Raw genomic sequence first — 25045 nt, 5'->3', positions numbered from 1 at the left:
CGGTACAGTATACTCAGTGTTCGAGCCTCCACAGGATTTCCCATTAGTGGGAACCTTAGAATGCTGAGGGTGTCAGACTTTTTCCAATCTAATTCTTTACTTTCATAAAGATGTCACCAGGTACTTGTTTCCCATTGGAAATTCTATCAAAGACAGGATACTGGGCCAGTCATTCATAGTATCATTTTATTATTTTTGCTATTGTTATAAAAACAACAACTACGTGGGTGCTTTAAGTTATCCAATGGCTTACCAAGCTGCAAGCACAACTGTGGAGATTTTCATGCAAACAGATTAAATGTTATAGTTCTCCCCATTCATTCCTGTTCCCCTCCCCTGCTACCCCCAAACCTCTAAATGTATAAATGAGGGAAACACGTTCAACAAAAAGCTTTTATAAGAAATGAATGGAATAAACAAGCAAGTGAACAAAAAAGACACAGAAGACCAGTCATCTGGAACAGGAGAGGACAGAGTAATGATGTCATGATGTCATTTGGAGGTCCCATGATCTAACTGGGGAGGGTTAATTAAGACAACACACTCTTCACCAATGTGTTTTCTAAGTACGCTGGTCTGGCACTGTGCCCAGAAGACTTCATTTTTTAATAGAAGTAGAAATAGAACGGATAGGCAAACTCAGAGTCAGCTTGGTACAGTGGATAGAGGCTGGCCTTGGGAGTAAGGAACACTTGGGTTCAAGACTCCCTCTGACCCCAAGTAGCTGTATGACTCTGGGCAAGTCCCTCAGAAGCCCAGATGACCCTCCAGAGAAGGTGCTGACTGGTGCTGATGGAGGGAATTTCTGACCTTCACCAATGCAAACTGATGGAAGTAGAGCCCTATCCTGATGAAATCACAGGCTGGACTAAAATATGTATGTTTATAATATGTGCAAACATGTTCAGTGTAAATTCACACTCTTTAAGGTTTCCAAAGAGTTAATTCAGCACAGCTCAGTGAGGTTAGAGATGAGGGAACCAAAGCTCAGATAGGTTAAATGATTTGTCCACAGTTATTAGCAAGTCAGGCTGGGACTTCAACCCCAGAGCAATTTCCCCTACACCACCTTACCTTTCATCATAGAGTCATAGTATGTTAGTGCTGGGAGAGACTTTCAAGGTCATCTAGTCCAAGCCCCTCATTTTACAGCTGCTTCTGAGGTCTTCCAACTCATCAACCAGCCCAAGGTCACATACCTCATACCACGCAGAACCAGGATTAGAACCCATGTCTCTTGCTTCCTAGTCAAGCAATATTTCTGCAATGCTGCTGCAGGTTTCCCCATGACAAAATATGAAATGTTAACATGTGCAATTACTAAAAAATACAGGACCCCAGATCTGTGATCTTTCTCCCATCATTATAGATAATGTGGCTCATTTATCAGTCAAGAATGGATATCTTTCAGCCAGAGTTCTAATGTTCTGCTAAGTCTTTGCAGATCACTTAATCATATGGAGAACCTTATTTTAAAATCACTTGAAAATCTAAAGTACTTTTTCACCTCAAAAAATTACAAAGAGGGTGTTTCCAATCCATTTCTATAATTTTATTAGGCCATCCACTTTCCCCAAGACAAATGATTCCTTTCTATTTTGGCTGCTAAGAAATGAAGACGCCTACATCTAACTTCTTGGCACATCTACAATCACTGAATTGAAGATTTTTTTTAACTAGAAGGAACCTAAGATTTTGTCTAATTTAACCCTTTCATTTTACACATGAGGAAACTGAGTCCCGGGGAAATGAAGCCACTTTCCCAAGGTCACAGAGCACAGAATTTGTCTGATCAGAACTCTAACTAGAAACTTTTGTAACTGGGATAGTACAAACCACACCCAGAGCAAGCAGCAAGTAAAACTTTCAAAGCCTGAAAAGGGGAGGAGTTGACCTAGGGAGCAGCTGTTGGGAAGAAGAAGTGGGCCACTAGGCAGCTTCTTGTTTTAACTAAGTCTTCTTGCTGAGTAATAAACTCTGATGTTCCTACCCTTCAGAAAGGTAGGAAGTGCTTTCAGAGTCCTTGAAATTTGGCACCCTATGGCAAAGGCCCAACTGCCCCATCCTAGTTACAACTGTTTCTGTTCTCCAGCCAAAGGGTTTTTCCAATGGGTTATGCTTCTCCCCAGCTGCCTGATTTCAAAGGTATACCAACTTAGGTCAACTTTGAGACAAGGGAATCTTCTATATTTTTTAAAGGAGGCTACCAAAAACATTTCACCTTCTTCATTCAAAGAAAACTTTGTGTACCTGTGTGCCTGGCTGATATAAAAAGAAGGCAAAAGATTGAGGCAGTATGATGTTCCAAAAAGAGCCCCAGATTTGGGGTCAGCTGGGTCTCGGTTCAGATCCTGGTTCGCAGAATTTAAAACAGGAGGGGATTTTAGAAATTCCCCAGTCATGAGAGCGCAGATGGAAAGCCAGAGAGGACATCAGTGGCCACATGGGCCAAACCCTTTATTTTACAGAAGAGGAAATTGAGGCCCAGAAGCAATTTGCCCAAGGTAATATAGAGAATAAGTATCAGAGTTGGCATTCAAACCCAGGCCCTCTGAAGGCTCTACATGCAGCATTCAATCCACTCCCCCAAACTGCATCCCATAATCTCCTTTTGAGTACAGGAAGTTGAGGCCCAGGATTTGAATCCAACCCAGGGCCATTCCTACTATACCACATCTATTCATAGACTACAAGTCCTTGATCAAATTTCAAGCAATCACAGAATCATAGAATCACAGAATTCAAGAGTTAGAAGGGACCTCCATAGACATCTAGTCCAACTCATACTTAAAGGGGATTCCCCATGATAACAAAACTAAGAGAAGTTAGGAGCCTTGTCAGATCTGCAACTTGAAGTAGTGAACCAATCAACAAGCGTTTATCAACCACCAACTAATACCAGGTGCTGTACTAGGCACTGGGACACAAAGACAGAAAATAAGATCATCCCTGCCCTCAGAGAGCTTACATTCTATCACTGAGAAGTTAGCTATTCACTTCCCTGGATCAAATTCCTCTCTCTCATCATTACATTAATTGCTGAGGTCTGATCTATTGTTCAGTTTCTCTATGTATCCCCAGAGTAAACATTTAATGTTTGTTGAATTGAATTGAATTAGATTGAAGGGAGTGTTCTGTGCCCATCAATAAAAGTGAGTCCTGGAAGTAAGGACTGAGACACTGTTGGAATGAATGAATTTTCTTGATTAAAATAAAAAGGAAGAAGAGAAAGTGAAGAATGAAGAGTCTTCAGACAGCAACAGCAACATGGTTGCTCACCTCTCTGAGTCACAGCTACCTTACCTAAGAGGTGAAGGAGCTGTCCAAGGTCCTTTCTGGTCCTAAGATGCTTTGAAGTCAATTCCATGAAACACACTATGTTGAAAACAGGATGTATCATGGAAAAGTCTTGGAGATGGAGTCAGGAGACCCCAAAGATCAAATCCCACCTCCACCACTCACCAACTGTGTGATCATGGTTAAGCCACTTAAATCCTCTGAGCCCATAGGTTGAGGTCAGAGTCATAACTTTAGACAGAATTCACAACTGGCAAAGCCAAAGCTAGAGCCCAAGTTTCCTGACTCCCTAGTCCAATTCTCTCTTCCTTACTCTAATGCCGCAACCTCATGCCTTTGTCCCAAGATCTTTGAGGAACAGCATGGTGGATTTGGAGTCAGAGAGAGACCTGAAATCAAATCTTCCCTCAGACATTTACTAGTCATGTTATACCGGCCAAGTTAACTGCTCTAAGTTTCCTCATTGATAAAAAGGAAGTAATAAGAGCACCTACCTAACAGGGCTATATAAAGGTAAGCTATAGTGCAGGCAGTATTAATGGAAGGCACAATTTCAGGAGACCTGGGATTAGTTCCTGACTCTAACACTAGCTGTGTGATCCTGGGTAAATCACTTACCCTCTCTGTGCTTTAGTTTTTTCATCTGTAAGATGAATATAATAATATTTCTCTCTCCAGCTCAAAATCCACAATCCTATAATCACATCACAGGATTTCCAGGAGGAAGGCATTTTGTTAAGCTGTTATTATTCTAAAAGGAATATTCAATAAAGTACCAGAGAAGGTCCAAGTTTAGTACTCTGCACTGCCTCAGTTGCCATGGTCAGCCTAGTGTGACATCCCTATAGATAGAAAGAGCACTGGACTGGGAGGTCAGAAAACCTAGGATCCAGCCCTGTCACTCCCATTAAGGAGCTAGGTGATCTTGACAAGTCACCTAACTTGTCTGTGCCTCATTTTCCTCAGCTATAAAATGAGGGAGTTAAGCAGGAGGATTGAAGTCAACAGATATTTAATCAGTGGGAGAATCAAACTTGTTTCAGCAACAGAAGACACTCTTTGAAGGCATAACCATCAACCTGTAGCTTGTGGCTATCCAAGGCAGCTTGGCAGGCTCACCTGGAGGGATCTGGGGTCCCGGTGAAGTAGTGGATGCATGGTGAACTCCCTCCCTGGGGCAGGACAGACACGATGCTGGCAGTAGTGAGGAATGAGTCAGAATCTACACACACTCCACTGGCTTTATCCCGCAAAATGTTCATCATGGTTTGCACAGTGATGCTCTCTGTCAAGAGAGAAAGAAAAGAAAGGGAGGGAAGAAAGGAAAGAAGGAAGGAAGTAAGGAAGGGAAGGAGGGAGGGAGGGAGGAAGGGAGGAAGGAAGGAAGGAAAGGAAGGAAAGAGGAAAGAGGGAGGGAGAGAGGAAGGAAGCAAGGAAGGAGGGAGAGAGGGAGAAAGAATAAGATATAGATGAATACATCTCCAGGGGAAGACATACCAACTATTGCTTGTCTATACTATACCCACAAAAACATACACAGTAAGGTCAATGTCTGACAAGTGGTCTGCATGAACACAGGAGCCTAGATTGTGTGGCGGTAAGGCTGGCTGTCTGCTATCTAATCAGACAATCAACAAGCACTGATTAAGTGACTCCTCTGGGCCAGGTACAGGGAATACTAAGACAGAAATGAAATGGTCCCTGCCCTCAGGGAGTTTATATTCTATAAGGCAAGACAATATATACTAAGGACTCTTCACCTGGGTCCATGAACTTATATTTTTAATATTTTAATAGCTATGTTTCAATATAGTTAGTTGCCTTTATACTCCTATGAATTCAATTATAAGCATCTAAAAACATGATTCTGAGAAGGGATCCATAAACTTCAACAAATTGCCAAAGGGAGGGTCCATGACACCACAAACGGCTAAGAAACCCTGACATATGCATGTGTAAGTATATAAACATATAAATAAAGTTGCTTTTTCCTGAGGGAATTGGTGCTAGCAGTTGGGAGAAATAAGGAAAGCGCTCATTTAAGAGATAGCATTGGGGGGAGCTTTGAAGGAAGCCTGGGACTGGGAGTGAAAATGAGGAGGGAATCATTCCAGGCTTGAGGAGGTAGTAAGTGCAAGAGACAGGAGGTGGAGGGTCACGTGTGAGGAATAGAAAGGACACTTGGCTGGACCATAGATTGTGAGAAGGAGAGTAAGAAATAATAAATAAATCAGTAATAGACAATAAATTAAAATAATAAGCCTGGAAAGGTGGGTTGGAACTAGGTTGTTAAGGGCTTTAAATGTCAGACAAATGTATATCTAATCCTTAGAAGTAATAGGGAGCCACTGGAGATTATTGATCAGGGGAGTGACATGGTCAGAGGTCCAAGGGACAGCATGGCCAAGTTCAGAGAGCCCTTTACCAAGTTGGCCAAAGGGAATTAATTTCCAGTCATAACATCTCTCAATGGCTGGCTACCAAGTAGAAGAGGGATTGTGATCTGTGTTAAAAGAAGAAGAATCCACAGCAGAGAGTCCTAACTTTTTGTGTGTCCTGGACCCCTTTGGTAGTCTGGTGAAACTCATGGACCTCTTTTCAGAATAATGTATTTAAATAATTGAAGTAAATGCTAAATTTCAATCAGAAGTTAGTGAAAATACAACAGGACTAATGTGGAAATGTTTTAACATGATTGCATATGTATAACCTACATCAGATTGTTTACTATCTCGGGAGGAGGGAGGGGAGAGAGAGAGAAAAAAATTTGGAACTCAAAATCTTATTAAAATGCATGTTGAAAACTATCTTTACATGTAATTGGAAAAAATAAAATATTATTAAGTGAGAAAAAAAAGAAATTAGTGAAAATAAAGATGTCATTTGTTTCCCACTCTAGTTCATGGGCCCCCTGAATTCTGTCTTTGGATGTGTGGGGCCCAGGTTAAAAGCCCCTCCCCTACAGCAAAGAGACCATGGATCCTGGAGCACGAGAACACCCAATGCCGGAAACAAAAGAAGTCTCGTTAATAGCAATAGCTTGTTGACATTTCTGTGGTGCTTCAAAGCACTTTCCCTGTCATGGCTTATTATCAAACCCATTTAAGAGCTGGAGGAACTGAGGCTTGAAGAGGCAAAGTCACTTGTCTAGGGTCATGAATTTGAAGTGGGATTCAAACCGAGGTCTCCTGACCCCAAGTGCAGCCTTCTTTCTGCTTGGCCTCTCAGTATATTGTGGAGAAGCACTGGCTGTGGAGTCCCAAGGCTGTTAACACAGCAGGCAGACTCAATGAAATTTCCCAGGAGCAGAGATTTAGAGCTGGGAGGGGCTTTAGAGCCCAGCGAGCCCAACCTCCTTTTTTACAGATGATGAAATGGAGCCTGATTTGACCAAGGTCATACAGGTACAATGGGGAACAGAGATGGGATCTGAACCCAGGTCTCCTGACTCCTGAGTCAGGGCTCATTCCACCTTGATTTTCTCATTTTCATCATAATTCTTCCTGATAGGGAGCAGTGGAAAAGTGAAGGCTTCCAGTCAGGTGACCTGAATTCGCATTGGAGTTCTCATACGTCACCTTATTACTCCAACCTTCAGTTCCTTCATTTATAAGATTAGGAAGGACGGGGTTAAATTAAATCATCTCCAATATCATTTTGAACTTGAAATCCTGGGACAAATAGGCTCGGAATAACTAGGTCAGTAGCTTAGAAGATAATAGAGAGTGGAAGAGTTTGGCAATAGAAGTGTGAACAGAAGCACAATTCATGGTTTCCCCTACGTCAGCTTCAGCAAGGAGTTCCGTACTTAAAGTCCATTCTGCCTGCTTCCTTTTATTCACTTAGCCAGTCCAGCATTTATTAAGCACTTATTTAGCACTGTCAGCCGCTGTGCTAGTCCTGGGGATACAAAGAAAGGCAAAAACACAGTCCTGTCCTCAAAGTGCTCACTATGTAAGTACAAGCGTATACAACGTAAATGAAAGATGACGTTGAAGGAAAGGGAAAAGTCTGGGGAGGGAAGACTGGGCAAGGTCCAGGGAAGAAAGTGGGATTCAAGCTGAGTCTTGAAGGAAACCAGGGAAGTGAGTGAGGCTTACTTACTGGTATATTGCCCAACAAATGAGAAAGAGATGCTTAAAGGGTGCCTTTACTTACCCTCTTGTTTTTCTAGGCTGTCTTTGCCTGAACAGCAGCCCAGGTGGTCATCTGCTTGAGAAAACACTTCTGAGAAATTGAACTCTTGGTCGGTAGTCCACCAGCCTTGACCTTCGGCATAACTCCTGAGCTCGGGGTGCTCTGCATCGATCTTGGATGTGATGGAAAGCTGGTTACAAATGCACTTCACTCCCTCTACAGAAAGAGTGAACTTTGCATTAGTTCAACATATACCTCAGAGGAAGCCATTAGAACCTGAGAACTCCCATTGCCCTCCCGTGATGGTGCTTAATGATGGGAAGAAAGCAAAACTAGAATGTGTTAAATTGGGTGGATATGAAAACAGACACCATCTTGCCCTGTTTCTGGGTAAACTCCATTAACCAACACAACAGGAAAACTAGCCAACCCTGACCAAAGAGTGTGATGGAGTGAATAGATAATGCTTAACTGAGCTTAAATTTGCAATTAAAGAAAAATATGTGAGGCCCCTCCACCATCTGGCTGAAGGACAGCTAGGCATTTATTACCCTCAGAAAGGCAGAAAATCCCTTCCAAGAGAGATGCTTGGCTATCACTGGCATTTAGGATGGTAAAATTTAAGGAAGCCACTTGTGGGCTTTTGTTACACACACACACACACACACACACACACACACACACACACGAGAAAGAAATTCAGACCTGGAAAGGTGATGACAAAGATCAGAGGATTGATGAGGAACCCATGAGGAAACTGAGGCCTGGAAGGCTAAGTCATTTATTTGCTCCACATCACACAGGCTCTAATCTTTAGAGGTGGGATATGAACCTATGTCATAAGGTGCTACTTCTAGAGCTAAAAGAGACCTCTAGGCCATCTTGTCCAGGCCAGCTGTCTCATTTTACAGAGGAAGAAACTGAGGCACAGAAGACTTAAAGGATTTGCTCATGATCACACTGCTACTAAATAGCAGTGGTGGGGTTTGCACTGAGTAAAGACTGACGCTGTCTTACAGCTTACCTCCTTTGCCATGCCATGACTCATCAGTATTAACAACACGAACTCATTTTAAAAGTTGCTTGTAAATCATGGTCTGCATGTTCTACACAGTACACTGTGATGTAGTATCTGAGAGTCCCTCCCATAAGAAAAACAAATGAAGTCCAGCAAAATCAGCATCAAAATGCACCCAGACCCTGAGTTTCCTGCCCTGTGTATGACTGGACAGCAAGGTCTCATAACATCCACAAAGCAGAGAGAACAGGCTTGTTGTGCCCATCTCTGCACCTCAGAACTCAACATACCCATGAGCTGAATTAGGCTTGGGTCTACGAGACACTCTCTAGGGTCAATATATGGAAAAGGCTGCCTGTGAGAGGTGATTGCTAGCTAGAAACTGTGGTTGGAGTAGGGGTGGTCTTATTTGCTGCCCACAAAGAGCGGTAGATGAGGAAAAACTTAGAATCATAGGCTACAATCAAACAGTTAATTTCCTGAAAATGGAACTGAAGGCTGGAACCAGGGCCACTGATGTATTGGCTTCTCCTCCATTGTGTTTCCCTGCGCTCACTTCCCAAATGAAGACAACTGGCTGCTCACAAGAGCTGGCCTCTCTTTGCCTTTTATCATCATAGAGGAAAGTAGAAGATAGAAATTAAAAAAAAAAGTGAACTCTCTGTCCTGCACCAGTGATTTCCATACAATTCATGCTAAGCTGCTGAGAAAGCCCCAACTCGCCAGCAAGCACTGAGATTTTTCTTTCTTAACTGGGCTGATTCAAAAAGGCTATTTCTTTAAGTATGCTTAGCGGCTGCCAGACTTGAATCTGTAATCAGACTTCCCGCAATCAGCCAGTAAAAGCAGCAGCTGCACAATTTTTAAAATGTCAGTGTTTTTTTGAAATTAAAAGCAGATCTATGGAGGAGGGAGGGAGATGGGTTTTTAGTTGAATTCCATTGCAAATAAACTTCTGGAATAGAGACACCCATCATAGAGTTCTGCATAAATACCGTGTAATTACAGTGCAGAGCTGACATCCCCATCCCCATCAGGCCTTGGCCCTGATAAGATCTTTTGGCAAAGAAGTTTTTAGGAATTATATCACACCAGGCTTTGAAACCACTCAGAAGTCTTTCTCCAAGGCTCAGCAGAGGAGACACCTCCTCCAGGAAGTCTTTCTTGATTCGATTACTTGTTAATTCTCTATCCCTCCTCTAATTGTTATTATGTATATACTATATGTTATGTGTGTGTGTGTGTGTGTGTGTATATATATATATATATATATATACACATATACATATATAAAACAGGCAGCTAGGTGGTGCAATGGATAAAGCACCAGGCCTGGAGTGAGAAAGACTCACTTTTGTGAGTTCAAATCCAGCCTCAGACACTTACTAGTCGTGTGACCCGGGGCAAGTCACTTAACCTTGTTTGCCTCAGTTTCCTCATCTGTAAAGTCAGCCGGAGAAGGAAGTAACCAAACCATTTCAGTATGTCTGCCAAGAAAACTGCAAACGGGGTTATGAAGAGTTGGACAAGACTGAAACAACTGAGCAACAACAATATATACTTATTTGATTACATAACACACCACACACACACACACACACACACACACACACACATACACATACACACACACACAGAGGAAAATGTAAGTTTTGTCTTTGCATCCCCAGTGCTTAGAGGTGAGGCAGAAGGCAGAGCCGGAGCATTTGGGTTCAAATCCCACTTTGGATGCTTCCTATCACTGTAACTTTGGGCATGGCCCTTAATTTCCCTGGGACTCAGTTTCCTCATATGTAAAATGATGGTACTGGACTAGATAAACCTCTTCCAGCTCTAGGGTTATGGTGCTACGATTTTCTGGCATATTAGTTACTTAATAAATCCTTCTTAGAAAGTAGATCTCCATCAAATGAGGGAAAGGTCAAATGAGCTGTGATACAAGAATGCAATGAATAGTATATTCTGTGCTGTAAGAAATGATAAATATGGTGACTACAGAGAAGCAAAGGAAGACATAGAAACTGATGCAAAGTGAAGTCTGCAGAACCAAGAAACTGATATACGCAATGGCTACAATGACATAAATTTAACAACCAACAACCAAACAATAAAACAGAAAGCTGTGAGATTGCAATGGCCAAGCTTGGCCCTGGAGTGACTGGAGGAGACACCTGCCTGTGCTATTCTGCAGATGAGGGAATCTATAAGTGTGTAACATGGCAGATAATGCCAGACTTTTTCTATTGGCTAGTTTTGTTGAACTGGTTTTTTTCCCACTCTTTTTTACTCTTAAAGGGGTTGGCTCTCTGGGGAGGGCACGGTTGCATTGAGAAATATGGGTGGCATAAAAACAAAAAGTATTAATAAAACTTTATTTAACAATAAAAATAAATGCTTGATGGATTGAGGTAGATTAGAATGTTATTAGGTTGAGCAGATTTTATGTGTTATTGGAGTTCTTTTTTTAATACTCCAATAACTCTGGTTCCCAAAAAACACTCTTATATTGAACCGATTTTTTAAAAAGCCTCAAGATCAGCAGTCTGTTGGTGGGTCTAATCTGGAATGAGCCAGGCTTCCATTCCAGAGTCTCTGAGGGCCCCAAGCACCGTGCTGAGGGTAAAGGTTTTGAACTAGCAGTCTATGAATGAACTTAATGCCCTGCTTGCAGTTCTAGATTGGTCCTGGAGATGTGGAGAATTGAAATATAAAATACTGGGTACCAAATACCCCTTGGGGAGATTTTGTAGGAGTTTCACCAAATCTGGTTTTTTCCAGCTCTCTGGAACCCTGTAGAGTGTCTCTGTCCCCAGCTGGGATCAAGCACTGTCCAGACAGAAGAACCACAGAGTAGGAATTGATTTTACCAGGTACATCCTCTTACTTTTTCTCCTGAAGCAACACAGTAGAGAGTCAAGAGTACTGCTTTCCCACAAATTTGCTAAAGCTGAACAAAGTCAAACTGCACCCTGTGATATCACAGATCACCAAGTAGAATAAAAAGGCCCCAGACTGTCACATTGCAGAATTGCAAGGGTACCATCCCCCCAAAGCTGGTTCATCTGGTTGGATGGAGTGATGATGATGTTGTTTCATCTGTGGACCCAGGGGAAGGGAGGGGTGCAGTCCAAAGACCAGGACACTTACAAGGAAAAAACCCAAGTTTTACCTCCTATGAAGCGAGCCTACTGCACCTGGGCTCCAGGTACATCATTAGTCTAATGAGGAAGCAGAGACCTTGGCAGGTGACAGAGAGCTAAGCAGAAGAGGGTGAGTGCACAGAGAGGAAGCAAAGTCTCCCAGGTGCCAGCTGCACCATCCCCTTCCTCATCCTCATCAACTCCCATCAACCAAACTCGCCAACCTGTGATTTTTTCAGCTGCCCAGTGTTTCCCTATGGTCTCTAACACCCAGGCTTCTTCTCGATCCACAATCAGGTATGCGCTTTGGAAAGTGTGGCACAAGTTCCCGTCTTCATAGTAATTTCCGCCTTGCCCGTGCTCTTCCAGCAAGGAGACGATGACGTCAAAGGCCTCTTTGGCGGTGGCACCCCTTTCTAGACCCAGCCTGAAACAGAAAGAAAAAGTAGAATCCGAGTCTTTTTAATCCACTTTGAGATCATTGTAACAATCAGAACCTGTTTAAACACCAATAATAATGACTAACATTATTAACCGTTAATAACTAACAACTACTAATAAATAATAACAGCTAACATTTACATATAGCATTTTAAGATTTGCAAAGTACTTTGCATGAATTTTCCCATCTGATCCTGGCACCTACCTTGTGAGGTAATTGTTTTATCATCCTCATTTTACAGATGAGGAAACTGAGGCAAATAAAAGTTAAGCAACTTGCCCCCAAGTTACAGCTAGCGAGCGTCTGAGGCAGGATTTAAACTCAAGTCTTCCTGACTCCACGGTCAGCTCCCCATCCACTCTGCCCCCCTGTCACTCACCCGGCACATAGGAGGGGATTAATAAATGCTTGTTAATTGACTGACTACAGCACTAGATGGGCATCTGGAAGACCTAGGTCCAAATCCCACCCTGACCCTCACAAAGCATGTGACCCAGACCACTGGGGCATCACTGAACCTCTTTGAGCCTCGGTGTTCTCATCTTTAAAATGGGGATGATGACACTTGAAGTGCCTGTCTGACAAGGTTGTTCAGGCTCAAATGTATCTAAAATAATTTGCAAGTTTTACAGTAGTAATATGTTATTAATATAAAATTTTAAAAAATCTCCTATGCTTTCACTGAAAGAGTATTTCCTTTTACTGGGCTATTCCAGACGCTAAAAAGAATGTGACATTTACTCCCATAACAGGCTTATTTTCATGGTCGAATAATTGCTCATTGATGTGTCTGACACTTTTCTATTTAAGCTTGCTTAAGAAGACTTAGTTTCACAGCGATGATTGGGAAGGTGGATGATGAAACTGGGAGAGAGGAACATAAGAATAAGCTCATGAGACAACTGACTTAAGGAGACCATCCTGTTAATAAAATGTCTCCTTTTCTAAACAGGGATTATGGAATAGAATCTATTTCTTGTATTAAAAAGTCAGGAATTGTGGAAGGTCTGTCGTGGGGAAGAGGGATTAGCTTGGATCTGCCTGGCCCCCGAGGGCAGAACTCTGATGTCAGACGGCTGTTGGCCAAGCTTGCCTCTCCCCCCTTAGCAGAAGAGATGGACTAGGGGAGCAGAAGGAGAGGTAACGTTTCCGGACATGGCCCATGCCTTGATTTGTGTTGCTTGATTATATGGTTTACGAAGCAAAGGGGTTTGGCTTGTGAGAGGAGAAGGGCTGATGAATAATGATAGCAATGGGGAAAAGAAAAAGAACAAAGAAAAGAGTTTCAACGAAACATTTAAAAATACACAGAAGTTCAGAAGGAGGCACAAATAAGCAGACAGTTTGGATCCTACCGGGTTAAATTTAATATACACATAATGAAAAAAAAAAAAGACGTATGAGAAAGAAGTTCGCTTTAGCACCCAGCTGCCTTCCTCTTTCAGATCATTCCATCTTATTAACAGCCCTCCTAGAAGATGAGGCTCAGGAGACATGACTTTATCCACAAAAGGACCAAATCTGTGGTAAAGTGAGGTGCCTTATTATAGTTCCAGACGTGTTGATTTGGGACCAGAGATCACACCAACATGTGTGCTGATGAAGCCTCTCACGGCTGTCCTTTCCTAGATGGAGGAGGTCCAACTCCAGTGCTTCTAATTCCTCACTCTTCCTAGCCTGCAATCCCTCCATTGGCGTGATTAGCAAGGGACAGAAGTCGATGTCAGTGGCTTGAGATTAGAGTCTCACCCTGTGGCCCATCCCCAACTCTGACTGGCCCCCAAAACCCTTTTCAACTACAGCATATCAACATTAATCCTCTTGGAAAGGACCTATGTGTACACAAGTATTTAGAGTAGCTCTTCATGGTAGCAGCAAAGAACTCAAAACTACAGATGTGCTCCACAATTTGGGAATGACTAAACAAATTATGGTGGATGAATATGACCGAATAATATTACACAAGAAGCAACCTATGGAATGATAAAGTGGATAGTGTCAGAGAGACCAGGGAAGATCTGTATGAACTGATGAAGAGGGAACTGAGCAGAACCAGGAGAACAACGTATACAACGACAGCAATATTGTAAAGACAAACAACTTTGAAGGACTGAAGAACTCTGCCCAATGCAAAAAACAACCACAATTCCAAAGGACCAGTGTTGAAGAATGCCTTAAAGAGAAGTGATGGATTCAGGGTGCAAATTTAGCCACAAATCTTGGGGCATGGCAAATTTGTTTTATTTGACTATGCATATTTGTTACAAAATATTTTTGTTTTTTCTTTTTCCAGTGGGGGATGGGGGAGGAAGGCAGGATAGAATATCAAGAAATAAAGGAAGGAAGGAAGGAAGGAAGGAAGACAAGAGGATTGTTGAAGCATCTTTTTTTTGAATGTAGAGAATAGAAGGAAGGCCAGAAAGAAGCACTAATGCACAGGATAACTTTGAAAAGTTACAGGTTTGAAAGTTATAGGTTGTTTTTTTTTACCTACTTAAAAAGAAAAGTCAGTTGCAAATAATAGAAATCTGAAGTTTCATGTACAGTCCTTTTTTTCTCTCCTGTTCTATTATGTATGTGAAAATGTTTATCCTATTTGGTGTTTGTTAAGTTCAAAATAAAAATAATTTTTAAAAAAGTCATCTATCCAAATCCTTACCATCCTTCAAAAACCAGCTCCAACTTTCTATAAAGCCCTCCTGTAATATCTGGCTTGCTTTTCTGACCCAGCATTCATAGAGCTGAGTCCACTTAACTCTGACCTTCAGATTTCGCCCTGCTTCCAGGCCCTGGGACCAATCCATGTCTTAAGCAGAAAAGCAGAGGTCAAGGCCCTAGATCCACCAGGTGGCCCAGCATCCCATCATCCCGGCACCCAGCTCTGTAACCCCCTTGTGCCTTGGCTCTGTCCCTGGGCTCCTGCCCTTTCCTCCAAGTGGCCAAGGGCCCTAGTCCCAGTAACTGGGTCCTGTTCCACTTCCTTGTGCCAAAGTCTTTGTGTTGGTGCTCTGCAGGCAGAACGGTATGACTGATTAAAGCAGTCACTCTAAAGTCAGACAGCCTGGGCTGTAAGCCTGCCCTTGCAACCTACAAGCTGCACAACATTGGACAAGCCATGTTGCTTCTCTGTGCCTCAGTTTCCTCATCTGCAAAATGAAGGGATTGAATTCAATAATCCCTAAGGTCTCTTTCCAGCTCTAAACTCTTTCTCTGAGCCCCTAAATCCTTCCCTCTTCTGCATTTCTTATTACTGTCTGGGGTGCCACCATCCTCCTAGGCACCCCAAGGTCAAACCTCAGTGTTACCCTTGCTCCTCACTCTTGCTTGTCCCAGATTGTCAGTTCTTTGACAAACATCTCACATCCCTCATGTGCATTTTCTTCTCTCCACTCACCCAGCCATCACCTTAGTATGGGTCCTCTTTACCTTGAGCCTGGACCATTGCAATAGGCTTCCACAGTCCTGCTTCCATCTTTCCCCACTCCAATCCATTCTCCTCTCCACTGCTAGTCATTGTGCTACAGTGTAGGTCTGTGCATGTTACAGCTCCTTCCTCAATAAGCTGTGGTGGCTCCCTATTACCTCCGGATAAACTAAACTCCTCTGTTTGACATCTAAAGACCTTCACAACCTGCCCTTTCCTACCTTCCCAGTCTTCTTATACTTGATTGCCCTCCACACACACTGTGATTGAGCCACACTGACCCACTGCCCTTCCTCGTACTTGGCATTCCCATCTCCATGCCTTTTCATTGGCTGTGCCCATGCCTGGAATGATCTCCCTCTTCATCTCCACCGTTCAATTTCCCTGGCTTTCTTCAAGACTCAGGTTAAGTCCCACCTTGTGCAAGTGGCTTTTCCTGGTCTTCCCTAATGGTCTAAGATAGATAGATAGATAGATAGATAGATAGATAGATAGATAGATAGATAGATAGATAGATAGACAGATAGATAGATAGATAGATAGATATAGATATATGTATATATAAAAATAATGTGTGTATAATATGTGTATATAATGTATATATGTATATGTATATGTGTGTGTATACATATATATATATATATATATATATACACATACCTCTATGTCCCAGTTATTTTTTCATGCTTGACTTTCCCTTTAGATTTCAAGCTCCTTGAGGGCAGAGGCTGTTTGTTTTCTTTTCTTTTTTTTTATTATTCTTTGTATCCCTACTGCTTAGCATAGTACCTGGCACTTAATAAAAAATGCTGTGACTTCACCTGTATCACAAGGCTTGCCTTCTCAATGGGTAGAGGAGGGACTGGAGAGAGGGAGAGAATGTGGAACTAAAAAAAAAAATTTTTTAATAAATGAATGTTAAAAAAAAAAAATAAGATTTTTTAAAATGCTAATTGACTGAGTGACTAAATACTCTGGCTTCTATATGATCTGCCCCATGCCTCACTGCCTCCAGGACTAGGGTCTTGCCTGGCCTCTCTCCAAGTCTGCCTGCTGCCAGCTTCCTGGATGCCAGTCACCTTACTGGGTGCTATTCACAAAGTAAAAACAAACAAAAAAAATGAGTCTTTGCCCTCAGAGAGCTTATATTCTACTGGAAAGAAGCAGTGGGCACATAGATAAGCCTATGGCCCAAGATGCCTGACTGTAGGCTCATATAGACCTGATTTGATCTCAGGGGATATCCCCCAAATAATCCCCTCTCTCTCTGGCTCATTGTCCCCACCCAGAATTTACTATGGCAAAATCTCCAAACATATCATCTAGAGTTCATGTTTAGGTCCCACCATTGTGGACAACAGGATTCCAGATTGTGGCAAAAAGTAGATATGATAGTGAGCGATCTGAGCACAGCATCATGTTGCCTTGGCCTCCCTAAGCCCTACCATAGCACTTCATAGAGAGAAGACACTTCAAAGAATCCTTCATTGCTTAAATTGTACTGCGAGCCACCAAAGGAAGGTTAATCCTGGTAGCTCATCCTCCGATGATCTCTCACAGGGAAATGCCAAGGAGGCACCAGCGGGGGTGGTAAGAACAGGATGGTAACTGCCAACCTGCAAACTTGAAACCCTATCCTTTTTTGAGTAAGGTGCCCTAATAAGAACAGAGCTGGTGACTGTAGGATCTTTGAGAGCCCAGGGTGGTTGGCACAGACGAGGGCTTCTCACATGATACTAAGCAGCACCTTAAATAATTCAGTGAGGGGTGATGAAAAAGGCAGAAAGGATAAAAATATATGTCACTGCAGAGCCTTAGGGGGCTGGTAAAAGCCATGCCTCTAATGTGACAAGTGGGCAGGATCCCGCTCAAACTGGGGCCTTCTAGCTGAGCACTGGACAGAGCATGAGATGCAAAACGCTCCCTCTTGCATGGAACTCACCAGTTTGTGTCCTGCTGATCTTTCCCAGGAGCTGCTTTGGTTCGCACGTTGCAGGGCTCGATATGAGAAAGCTCAGATGGACCCATTGATTAAACACCAGCAGTGCTACTTTTGCCATTCTTGGCTGCCAGGTTAGGAGGGCAACAGGAAAAGTTTCCTCAAGGTCCCCCCACTCAATCAAGCAACAAGCATTTCTTTACAAAGCACTTATGTCAGAGACTGTGCTAGTGAGAAGATGGAGGTGGGCAGATGAAAAGCCAAATCCGCCTTCATGCCAAGAATCGACAAAAAAACAGACATGGAGCTCAGTGCTGGCTTAGCTCCCACCTGGACCTGGATACATGGTCTTGACCCAGAAGACTTCAAACCAGGCCTTGTCTATGTATTTGCAAAATGAGACTGGTGCGTTGATGCTACCTGAAATGTTTGCTATTGTAGGAAAGGTTTGGGGTGACAGATATGATGCAAATGATCAACTAGGTGTCCGAGTATATAGACTGCCAAGCCTGGAATCAGGAAGACTCGAGTTCAAATCTGACCTCAGACACTTACAGTTGTGTGACTCTAAGCAAGTCACTTAGCCCTGTTTGCCTCAGTTTCTTCATCTGTAAAATGAGCTGTTATCTTTGCCAAGAAAACCCCCAAGTGGAGCGATAGAGAGTCAGATACGACTGAAATGACTAAATAAGAAAATGATACAATTGTGTTTTGTATGGTATGCACTGACCTTGGGGTAAAGCAAAGCCCAGGATATGCTGCTCAGATTCCTTGTAAAGACACGTGGAATTTTCAAGGTAAAAAGGACCCTGAAGAATGTCTAGTTCAATGTACTTATTTTACAGATGAGGAAACTAAGTCCCTTACCAGTGAAGAAATGTTCTCCCAGTCACACAGTTTAGACTACATGGTGTGTGAGAGTCCTTCCAGCTCCGAATCTTTGATCTTATATTCCTAAAGGCTTGGCTAAGCCCAGAACTCAGGCCTCCTGCGTCTCCATCTGGTGGTATTAACCACGGGCCCCCTCTGATTTCGTCCCATTACTTTAGAGAATGTAAAAAACTTGAGAATGTCCTTTGGCACCATCCCTTCATCTCTTGTGTGGGGTGGGAGAAGGAGAGGGGAAAGAAAGAATTTTGTGGGGGAGGGGGAATGACACACGGGTGAGAAAGAAGGCTCAGAGTTTCAGAACCTGAAGGGATCCTAGAATTTATCTAGTCCTACTCTACACACTCCCTTCCAATTTTACAGAGAAGGAATTTGAGATCCATGAAAGTAAAATGACTTGCCCAAAGTCTTGAAGGAAATGTAGGTTTACCCCAGTAACTCATCCCTCTATGATCTTTGGATAGAGCAAGCCAGAGTCCACATGCAGCATTCTTTCCACGGCACCATGTTGTGCCACTAGAAAACCTTGGGTGGAGTGGCCCAAATCAGTGGAACAGGCCTGAGTCTGAGAGGCAGAAGGGGTGCTGGAAGGAGCTCTGGGCTTAGAATCAGGAAAGACCTGGGTTCCAATTTACTAGCCATGAGACCATCACAGAGAAGCCATCCCACTTCTCTGAGACTTGGCTTTCCCATCTATAAAATGGGGAGGGGGGGGAGGGAGGAGAATGTTTGCTGCCCTCAGATCTACTTCCCACCTCAAGCCCTGTCCCAAATAAAATATTTGTGAAGTGCTTATCACAGTTCCTGACATATTGTAGGTGCTTTAGAAATGATTCTTTTCTTCCTGAATACACAGGACAACAGATAGCCAGGGCAAGGCCTAACACTCAGGGTGTGTGCATGCCTCTGCCTGCTTCTCTTGGATGACAAACCCAACCCGCCATCCCACTTCCTAGCAGCCTCTCTTCTCCAGTAAAGCCCCCACCTACCTGACCAGGTCCATCCCCAGTAAGGCTTCATTCTCAGGGGCTGGCTCTCTGGTACTGATGGCTTCATTGGCGATGCAGACCCCATGTTCGTTGGCTCCCATTTCTGCCCCCCACAGCCAGGCAGGTCTGCTGATCACAATGGCATGCGTCCTCGGGACTTGGTCAATTGCAATGTATGTACACTAAGAAAGGAAGAAGAAAAGAGAGAGAATTCAGTTCAGTTTAACAAGCATTTATGAAGCACCGACTGTGTGCTGGGTACTCTCCTGGAGATTTAAGACAAAAAGGCAATAGATTCTGCCCTCAAGGAGTTTACATTCCATGGGACCCTTCAGCTGCCCCCATCAATGCTTTATTTTGTTCTAAAATGAGATCTAGCTCCACCTACAAATCGATAAGCTTTTATTAAGCACTGACTGTGTGCACCCAAACCGTGAACTAGGCAGAGGACAAACATGGAGATGTTCATCCCCAAAGGTGTCTGCCTTTACACTTTTCTGCAGCTCTTTTGCCATAAACTAGGTATAATAAGATAATATATTAAGGATCCACAATTCCACCAGTGTGAAGATAGATCCCAATCACGACCCCTCTACATTAGAGGCTTACTATGACAGGTGGTCCTTTGACTCTGCTGAAACATACTGCCTTAAAGGACTATATCAATGTGAGCCATTTCTTCTCTCTCTCTCTCTCTCTCTCTCTCTCTCCCTCTCCTCCCTCCCTCTCTTCCTCTCCCTCTCTCTCCCTCTGTCTCTGTGTCTGTCTCTCTCTCTCTTTTCTTTCTCTGTTTTTCTCTTTCTCTGTCTTTCTCTGTCTCTCTCTCTGTCTCTCCAGCTTTCAAACATTCTCCAATTTCCTTTATCTTAAAAAACAAGCTTTGATTTGACCATTCAAACTACCATCCAAATTCTCTCCTTTTAAATTCCAAACCTCCCAAAGCTCATCTACAACCATCTCCACTTCCTATCTAGCTATTCCCCTCTTAAATTCCTGTAATCAGGCTTCCACATTCCCCATTCTATTGAATTTGTTATCTCAATTGTCACTAAATATTCCCTTCTGGGAAATTCCATTTTCCTTCCTCATTTAATCAGTCAACAACAGTGTGAGAGGCACCTGGGATACAAAGACAAACAAGAAGGGGCAGCTAGGTGGCACAGTGGATACAGCTCCAGCCTTGGAGTCAGGAGGACCTGAGCTCAAATTCAGCTTCAGACACGTACTAGCTCTGTGACCCTGAGCAAGTCACTTAACCTCGATTGCCTCACCAAAAAGCAGGAAAAAAAAAAAGACAAACAAGAAATTCCTTCAAGAACCTTAAAGTTTAAAACTTAAGGGTTAATTAATTGTTTCACTATTGGGTTTGCATTAACTCTCATTCAATAAGCACTTATGAACCACCTATTGTGTGCAACTTACTGGAGATACAAAGATAAACAATGCTCAGTCCCTACCCTCAGAAAGCTTACCTTCCAAGAGGAGTGATAGCTAAGTAAAGTCCAGTACTTCATTCTTATTCCCCCACAGCACAAGACTAGGCACATAGTAGGTACTTGATATATTTTGATAATATTTGTTGACAAAGACATAGAAAAACAAATCAAGGTCCTGTAGAGCAGGAGTTCTCGACCTTTTTGTGTCATGTCCTCCTCTGGCAATCAAGTGTGATAAAGCCCATGGACTCCTTCTCAGAACCATGTTCTTAAATACATAGAATTGTCATGGAAACCAATTATAATGAAATATTAAAAAATAAAAACAAATAAGTTCATGGCCCCTAGGTCAAGAACCCTTCAGAAATTGTGATGTCAAAGGGACACTCTGTTCCAGACCAAACAAAGGGGTGAAATAAAATAGTGATCATGGACAGCTTTGTTTACAGCCTGTAAAAGTCTGGAGTTGCTCTTTTTAAACACAGAGTTGGCTGGGAAAGTCTCTGCCGTGGATGGAGTCCAGCAAGGCTGGTGTTATTGAAGAGGACATCTCTAGTCGAAGCCAGAAACAGATGGGGGAGGGAGGGAAATGCCTCTTACAGACAATACATTTGACAGCCCTTTGCCATGAGAAGTCATGGAGATGCTAAATTCCAGTTACCCAGTCTGTTCTGTGACCAAAGGGAAGAAAAGCATGTATTATGGATGGGAGAGACCAGCTTTGGCAGAACCACAGAATGTCAGAGCTGGAAAGACTTCAGAGCCCCTCGAGCCCAGTGGCCGTCTGGTGAAGCCCATGGGTCCCTTCTCATTGAGATATTGAAGAAACAGCCAAAGAGCAGAGGAGGGATGTGATGGGGGAGGATGGTTGGACTGGACACAGACTGAAGTAGCCTCGGAAACTTCAGAAAAAGATACAAGCAAGCACCATGGCCTTAGAGATAGAAGGGACCCCAGAGGCTGACCAGGGACTCCCTGCAGTTTTACAGAATAGGAAAGTGAAGCCCAGCAAAGTTAAAAGACTTGTCTCAGGTCACACAGGGAGTAAATGACAGTGGTGAGGTAGATTATAAGCTCCTTGAGGGCAGGGACTGTCTTTTGCCTCTTTTTATATCCCCAGCGCATAACACAATGCCTGGCACATAGTGGGTGCTGACTAAATGTTTACTGAATTGAATTTAATTGAACTAAGGTCCTCCGCTACTGCATCTGTCTATTTTCAATTATACCATGCTGCCTTGTTAAAACATTTACATACACACACACACATTTATATATATATATATATATATATTTATATATATATGTATATGTGTGTGTGTACATATACACACATTTTCTATATATAAATTATGCATTTACATTTTATATATCATATATAGTTAAATATACTATAATATGTTTATAGCTTTGTGTGTTATTTTACTCCTTATTTTGTAAGGACTTTTATTTTATTCTATTCTTCATTTTATTGGTGGTTAAGTTTATTATTTTTTAAAGTTAGTTAAATTATTTATCTAAAAACTTTTTAACATGTGACCAAGAAATCTGCCTCCCAGGTCACAATGCTGAGCCTCAGCGACGTATTAAACTAAAAACATCCTAATGGGTGTTTTTTTTCCCTTTTAAACTTTTGTTTCTTGTACGAACTCTTTACACCATCATTGGCCATTGCCCACAGGCCCTGCTCAGCCTGCCCGGTCTGAAGCTTCTGAAACATGCAGCCCTTTCCTTGTGAACTCAGCTAACCCTAAAGCTCCTCAGTCACAAGGGAATAAATATGAGTGTGGACCAAGAAACACATACAAAGAACTGCCACAAAAATGAATAGTCCTTCCCTCAGTGTTCCGTAGCATCTTCCCACACCGTTAAGAGCCAATAGCAGGATGGGAAGAGGGGCCAGCAGCCTTTTTGGACTTGGTGAAGGAGCAGTGCAAACTGGAGGCTTGTCAGGGTCCCTGAGGAGAGCAGTGAGCCCCGGCATTCAGACCTAGCAGCGCTAAGGCCCCAGTTGCAGGATTCTGGCTCCAGCAGAGGGGAGAGGACAGCACCCTGGAGGTTTCCAGAAAGCTGACACCCTGCCACAAATTCTGTCTCTTCTTAGGACTCTTGTGCGCCTACTGGTTCAGAAAACAAAGATGGTTTATCATAATCTTGGTACAGAGCAGCCCACTGGGAATGGAGTCGCAAGCAAAGCATCCTTGAAAATGGGAACTTCTCAAGTAGGAGAAATTTCTAATCCTGAAAATGTTCTTATTCAAATTTGTATTGAAAAAGAAAATCTATTTTATTCTTCATTTTATTGGTGGTCAAGTTTATAATTTTAAAAAGTGGTTCAGTGGATAGAATGACACACCTGGAGTCAGGAAGACCTGAATTCAAATCCAGCCTCAGACACTTGCTAGCTGTATGACTCTGGGCAAGTCATTTCACCCTTTTTGCCTCAGTTTCCTCATCTGTAAAATGATCTGGAGAAAGAAATGGCAAACTACTCCAATATCTTTACCAAGAAATTCCCAAATGGCATCACAAAGAGTCAGAAACGACTGAAAAATGAACAACAACAAATATCTAAAAATTCCTTAACATGTGACCGAGAAATCTGCCTCCCAGGTCACAATGCCGAGCCTCAAGATAATAAACTAAAAAACATTCCCAATGGAAATGAGGATCTTAGGTTTTGCTCCATCTTTCCCAAGCTGGACACAGGCCCTCCATTTCAGCCTCTTCGTGGTAGATCAGTCCCACTAAACTGGTCAAACTGTGCAGCTAGCCAGTGGCCACACCCATCCAGTCTCCAACGATGGAGTCAATCAGGGCTTCTGGAGGCAGCCAGCACTCAGGATGCCAAAGGCCACACCCTAAGAATGTCTGGGCTGTTTAAATGCAGCAAAGTGTCCCTGGAGGCATGGGTGCCCTCTCCCCCTCCCCAGAAAGTTTCACTGTTTGTTGGTTTGGGAATAAAGGCCTGGCCCAATCTGAAGCTAGCAATACTTTCTAGCTCTGGAAGCCTTAGGCAAACTGGCTTTGAAATACCTAGATCACTAAGACAAGATCAATTTCTGGGTCTAAGTTGCTGCTCCCCCACTTCTGGACATAATCACACCCTGAAACATCATGATTAATTGATTGCTTCTCTATAAAAATAGCTTTTGAGAAATGATTCAAGTGTTTTTTAAATAAATAATAGGGAGCATCTATATGGTGTGACTATTGTAGGAGATGGTGAGGAAAGAGGCTCGTGGCCCCCAAGTTGGGAGGGGCTGGTCCATGCCCCTCAATTTACAAATGGAGAAACTGAGGCGCAGGGAAATAAAATGACTTGTCCAACTTTGCACAGGTAATAAGCATCAGAGGTGGGATTTGAGCCCAACTCTTCTGACTCTAGGACCAATATTCTTTCCCTTGTATCCCACTAAAGTCTTGAACCAGAAATCAGGAAAATCACCTTTGTGTGTGTGTGTGTTTTAAAATTCTTCTCTATTTTGAGATACTCATGTTTGAGACCATTGAAAGGAATTTTAAAATAATAAATGTAATTTTGAAAAATTACAAACTTAATAGCCAGCAAAAAAATCAAATAATTAAGTCCTTACAACATAAAGACTAAGATCACCCAGAAAATCCCTGACTTGCTGTGTGATTTTGGGTAAATCACTTTCTGGAAGTCAATTTCTCCATCTCCAAAATGACCGATCAACTCAAGCTTATCTCTGAGTTTCCTCCCAGCAGATAAGCCCATGAACACCTGGAGAATGACAGGCAAAGCAGCCTGAAAACAGCTGAAAAATCAGATATGCAAAGGTCATGGCGCACAACAGAAGCCAGAAACACAAAAGGTAATTCTTCTAGAGGAAGTCCTTTATTATTCCATGGGCTCATGACAACCCTGGCCTCCCCCTTACACATTCCAGCAGCCAGTATTCCTGGGCACTATCCAATGAAAGGGGGAATGGAGACAGCGGGACAATACATTTGTTTAATGAATGAAAAAACACTCGTTACGTCATTCCTACTGCACTCGGACGGGTGAAGAAAATCCTGGCACTGCCAACAGTCTGAAGAGCCCATCAAACTTCTTGGTCTAAGGGACAATGACGGGACATGGGATGCTTTAGAAATGATGGCAGGCTTGGAAACCGTGGCGGGTGTGAAGAATCACCACCTGGCCTTTTGTCCCTGGGCAAAGCCATGACAAGCTACATCGATACCCTGGACAAGGTAGTTTTCTGTCTTGATCAGACCAGAGCACTGGGTACCATGGTGGGTGCCACATTCTGGGAAGGACACCGCTGGAGAGTGTCCAGTTCATGCCATTTTTATAAGAACTGGTAG

At 42.8% G+C, this 25045-nt stretch overlaps 1 protein-coding gene across 1 annotated transcript in view; it reads right to left on the bottom strand.

Moving 5' to 3' along the window:
• The window catches only part of LOC114050517 (secernin-1), a 63265-nt gene that overhangs the window by 10958 nt on the left and 27262 nt on the right, over nucleotides 1–25045 (bottom strand). The window contains exons 3-6 of the mRNA XM_027872274.1: nucleotides 19275–19456; nucleotides 11817–12019; nucleotides 7456–7650; nucleotides 4417–4582 (exon numbers count right to left, since the gene is read on the bottom strand). Coding sequence (XP_027728075.1) covers nucleotides 4417–4582; nucleotides 7456–7650; nucleotides 11817–12019; nucleotides 19275–19456 — 746 coding nt within the window. The remainder of the gene's footprint in view (nucleotides 1–4416; nucleotides 4583–7455; nucleotides 7651–11816; nucleotides 12020–19274; nucleotides 19457–25045) is intronic.

The sequence above is a fragment of the Vombatus ursinus genome, unplaced genomic scaffold (assembly GCF_900497805.2).
Source record: "Vombatus ursinus unplaced genomic scaffold, bare-nosed wombat genome assembly UNPS02014799.1, whole genome shotgun sequence".
In the NCBI taxonomy this organism is placed as follows: domain Eukaryota; kingdom Metazoa; phylum Chordata; class Mammalia; order Diprotodontia; family Vombatidae; genus Vombatus; species Vombatus ursinus.
The sequence above is the reverse complement of the archived record's forward strand: the minus strand, read 5'-3'. Positions and strand labels throughout refer to the sequence as shown.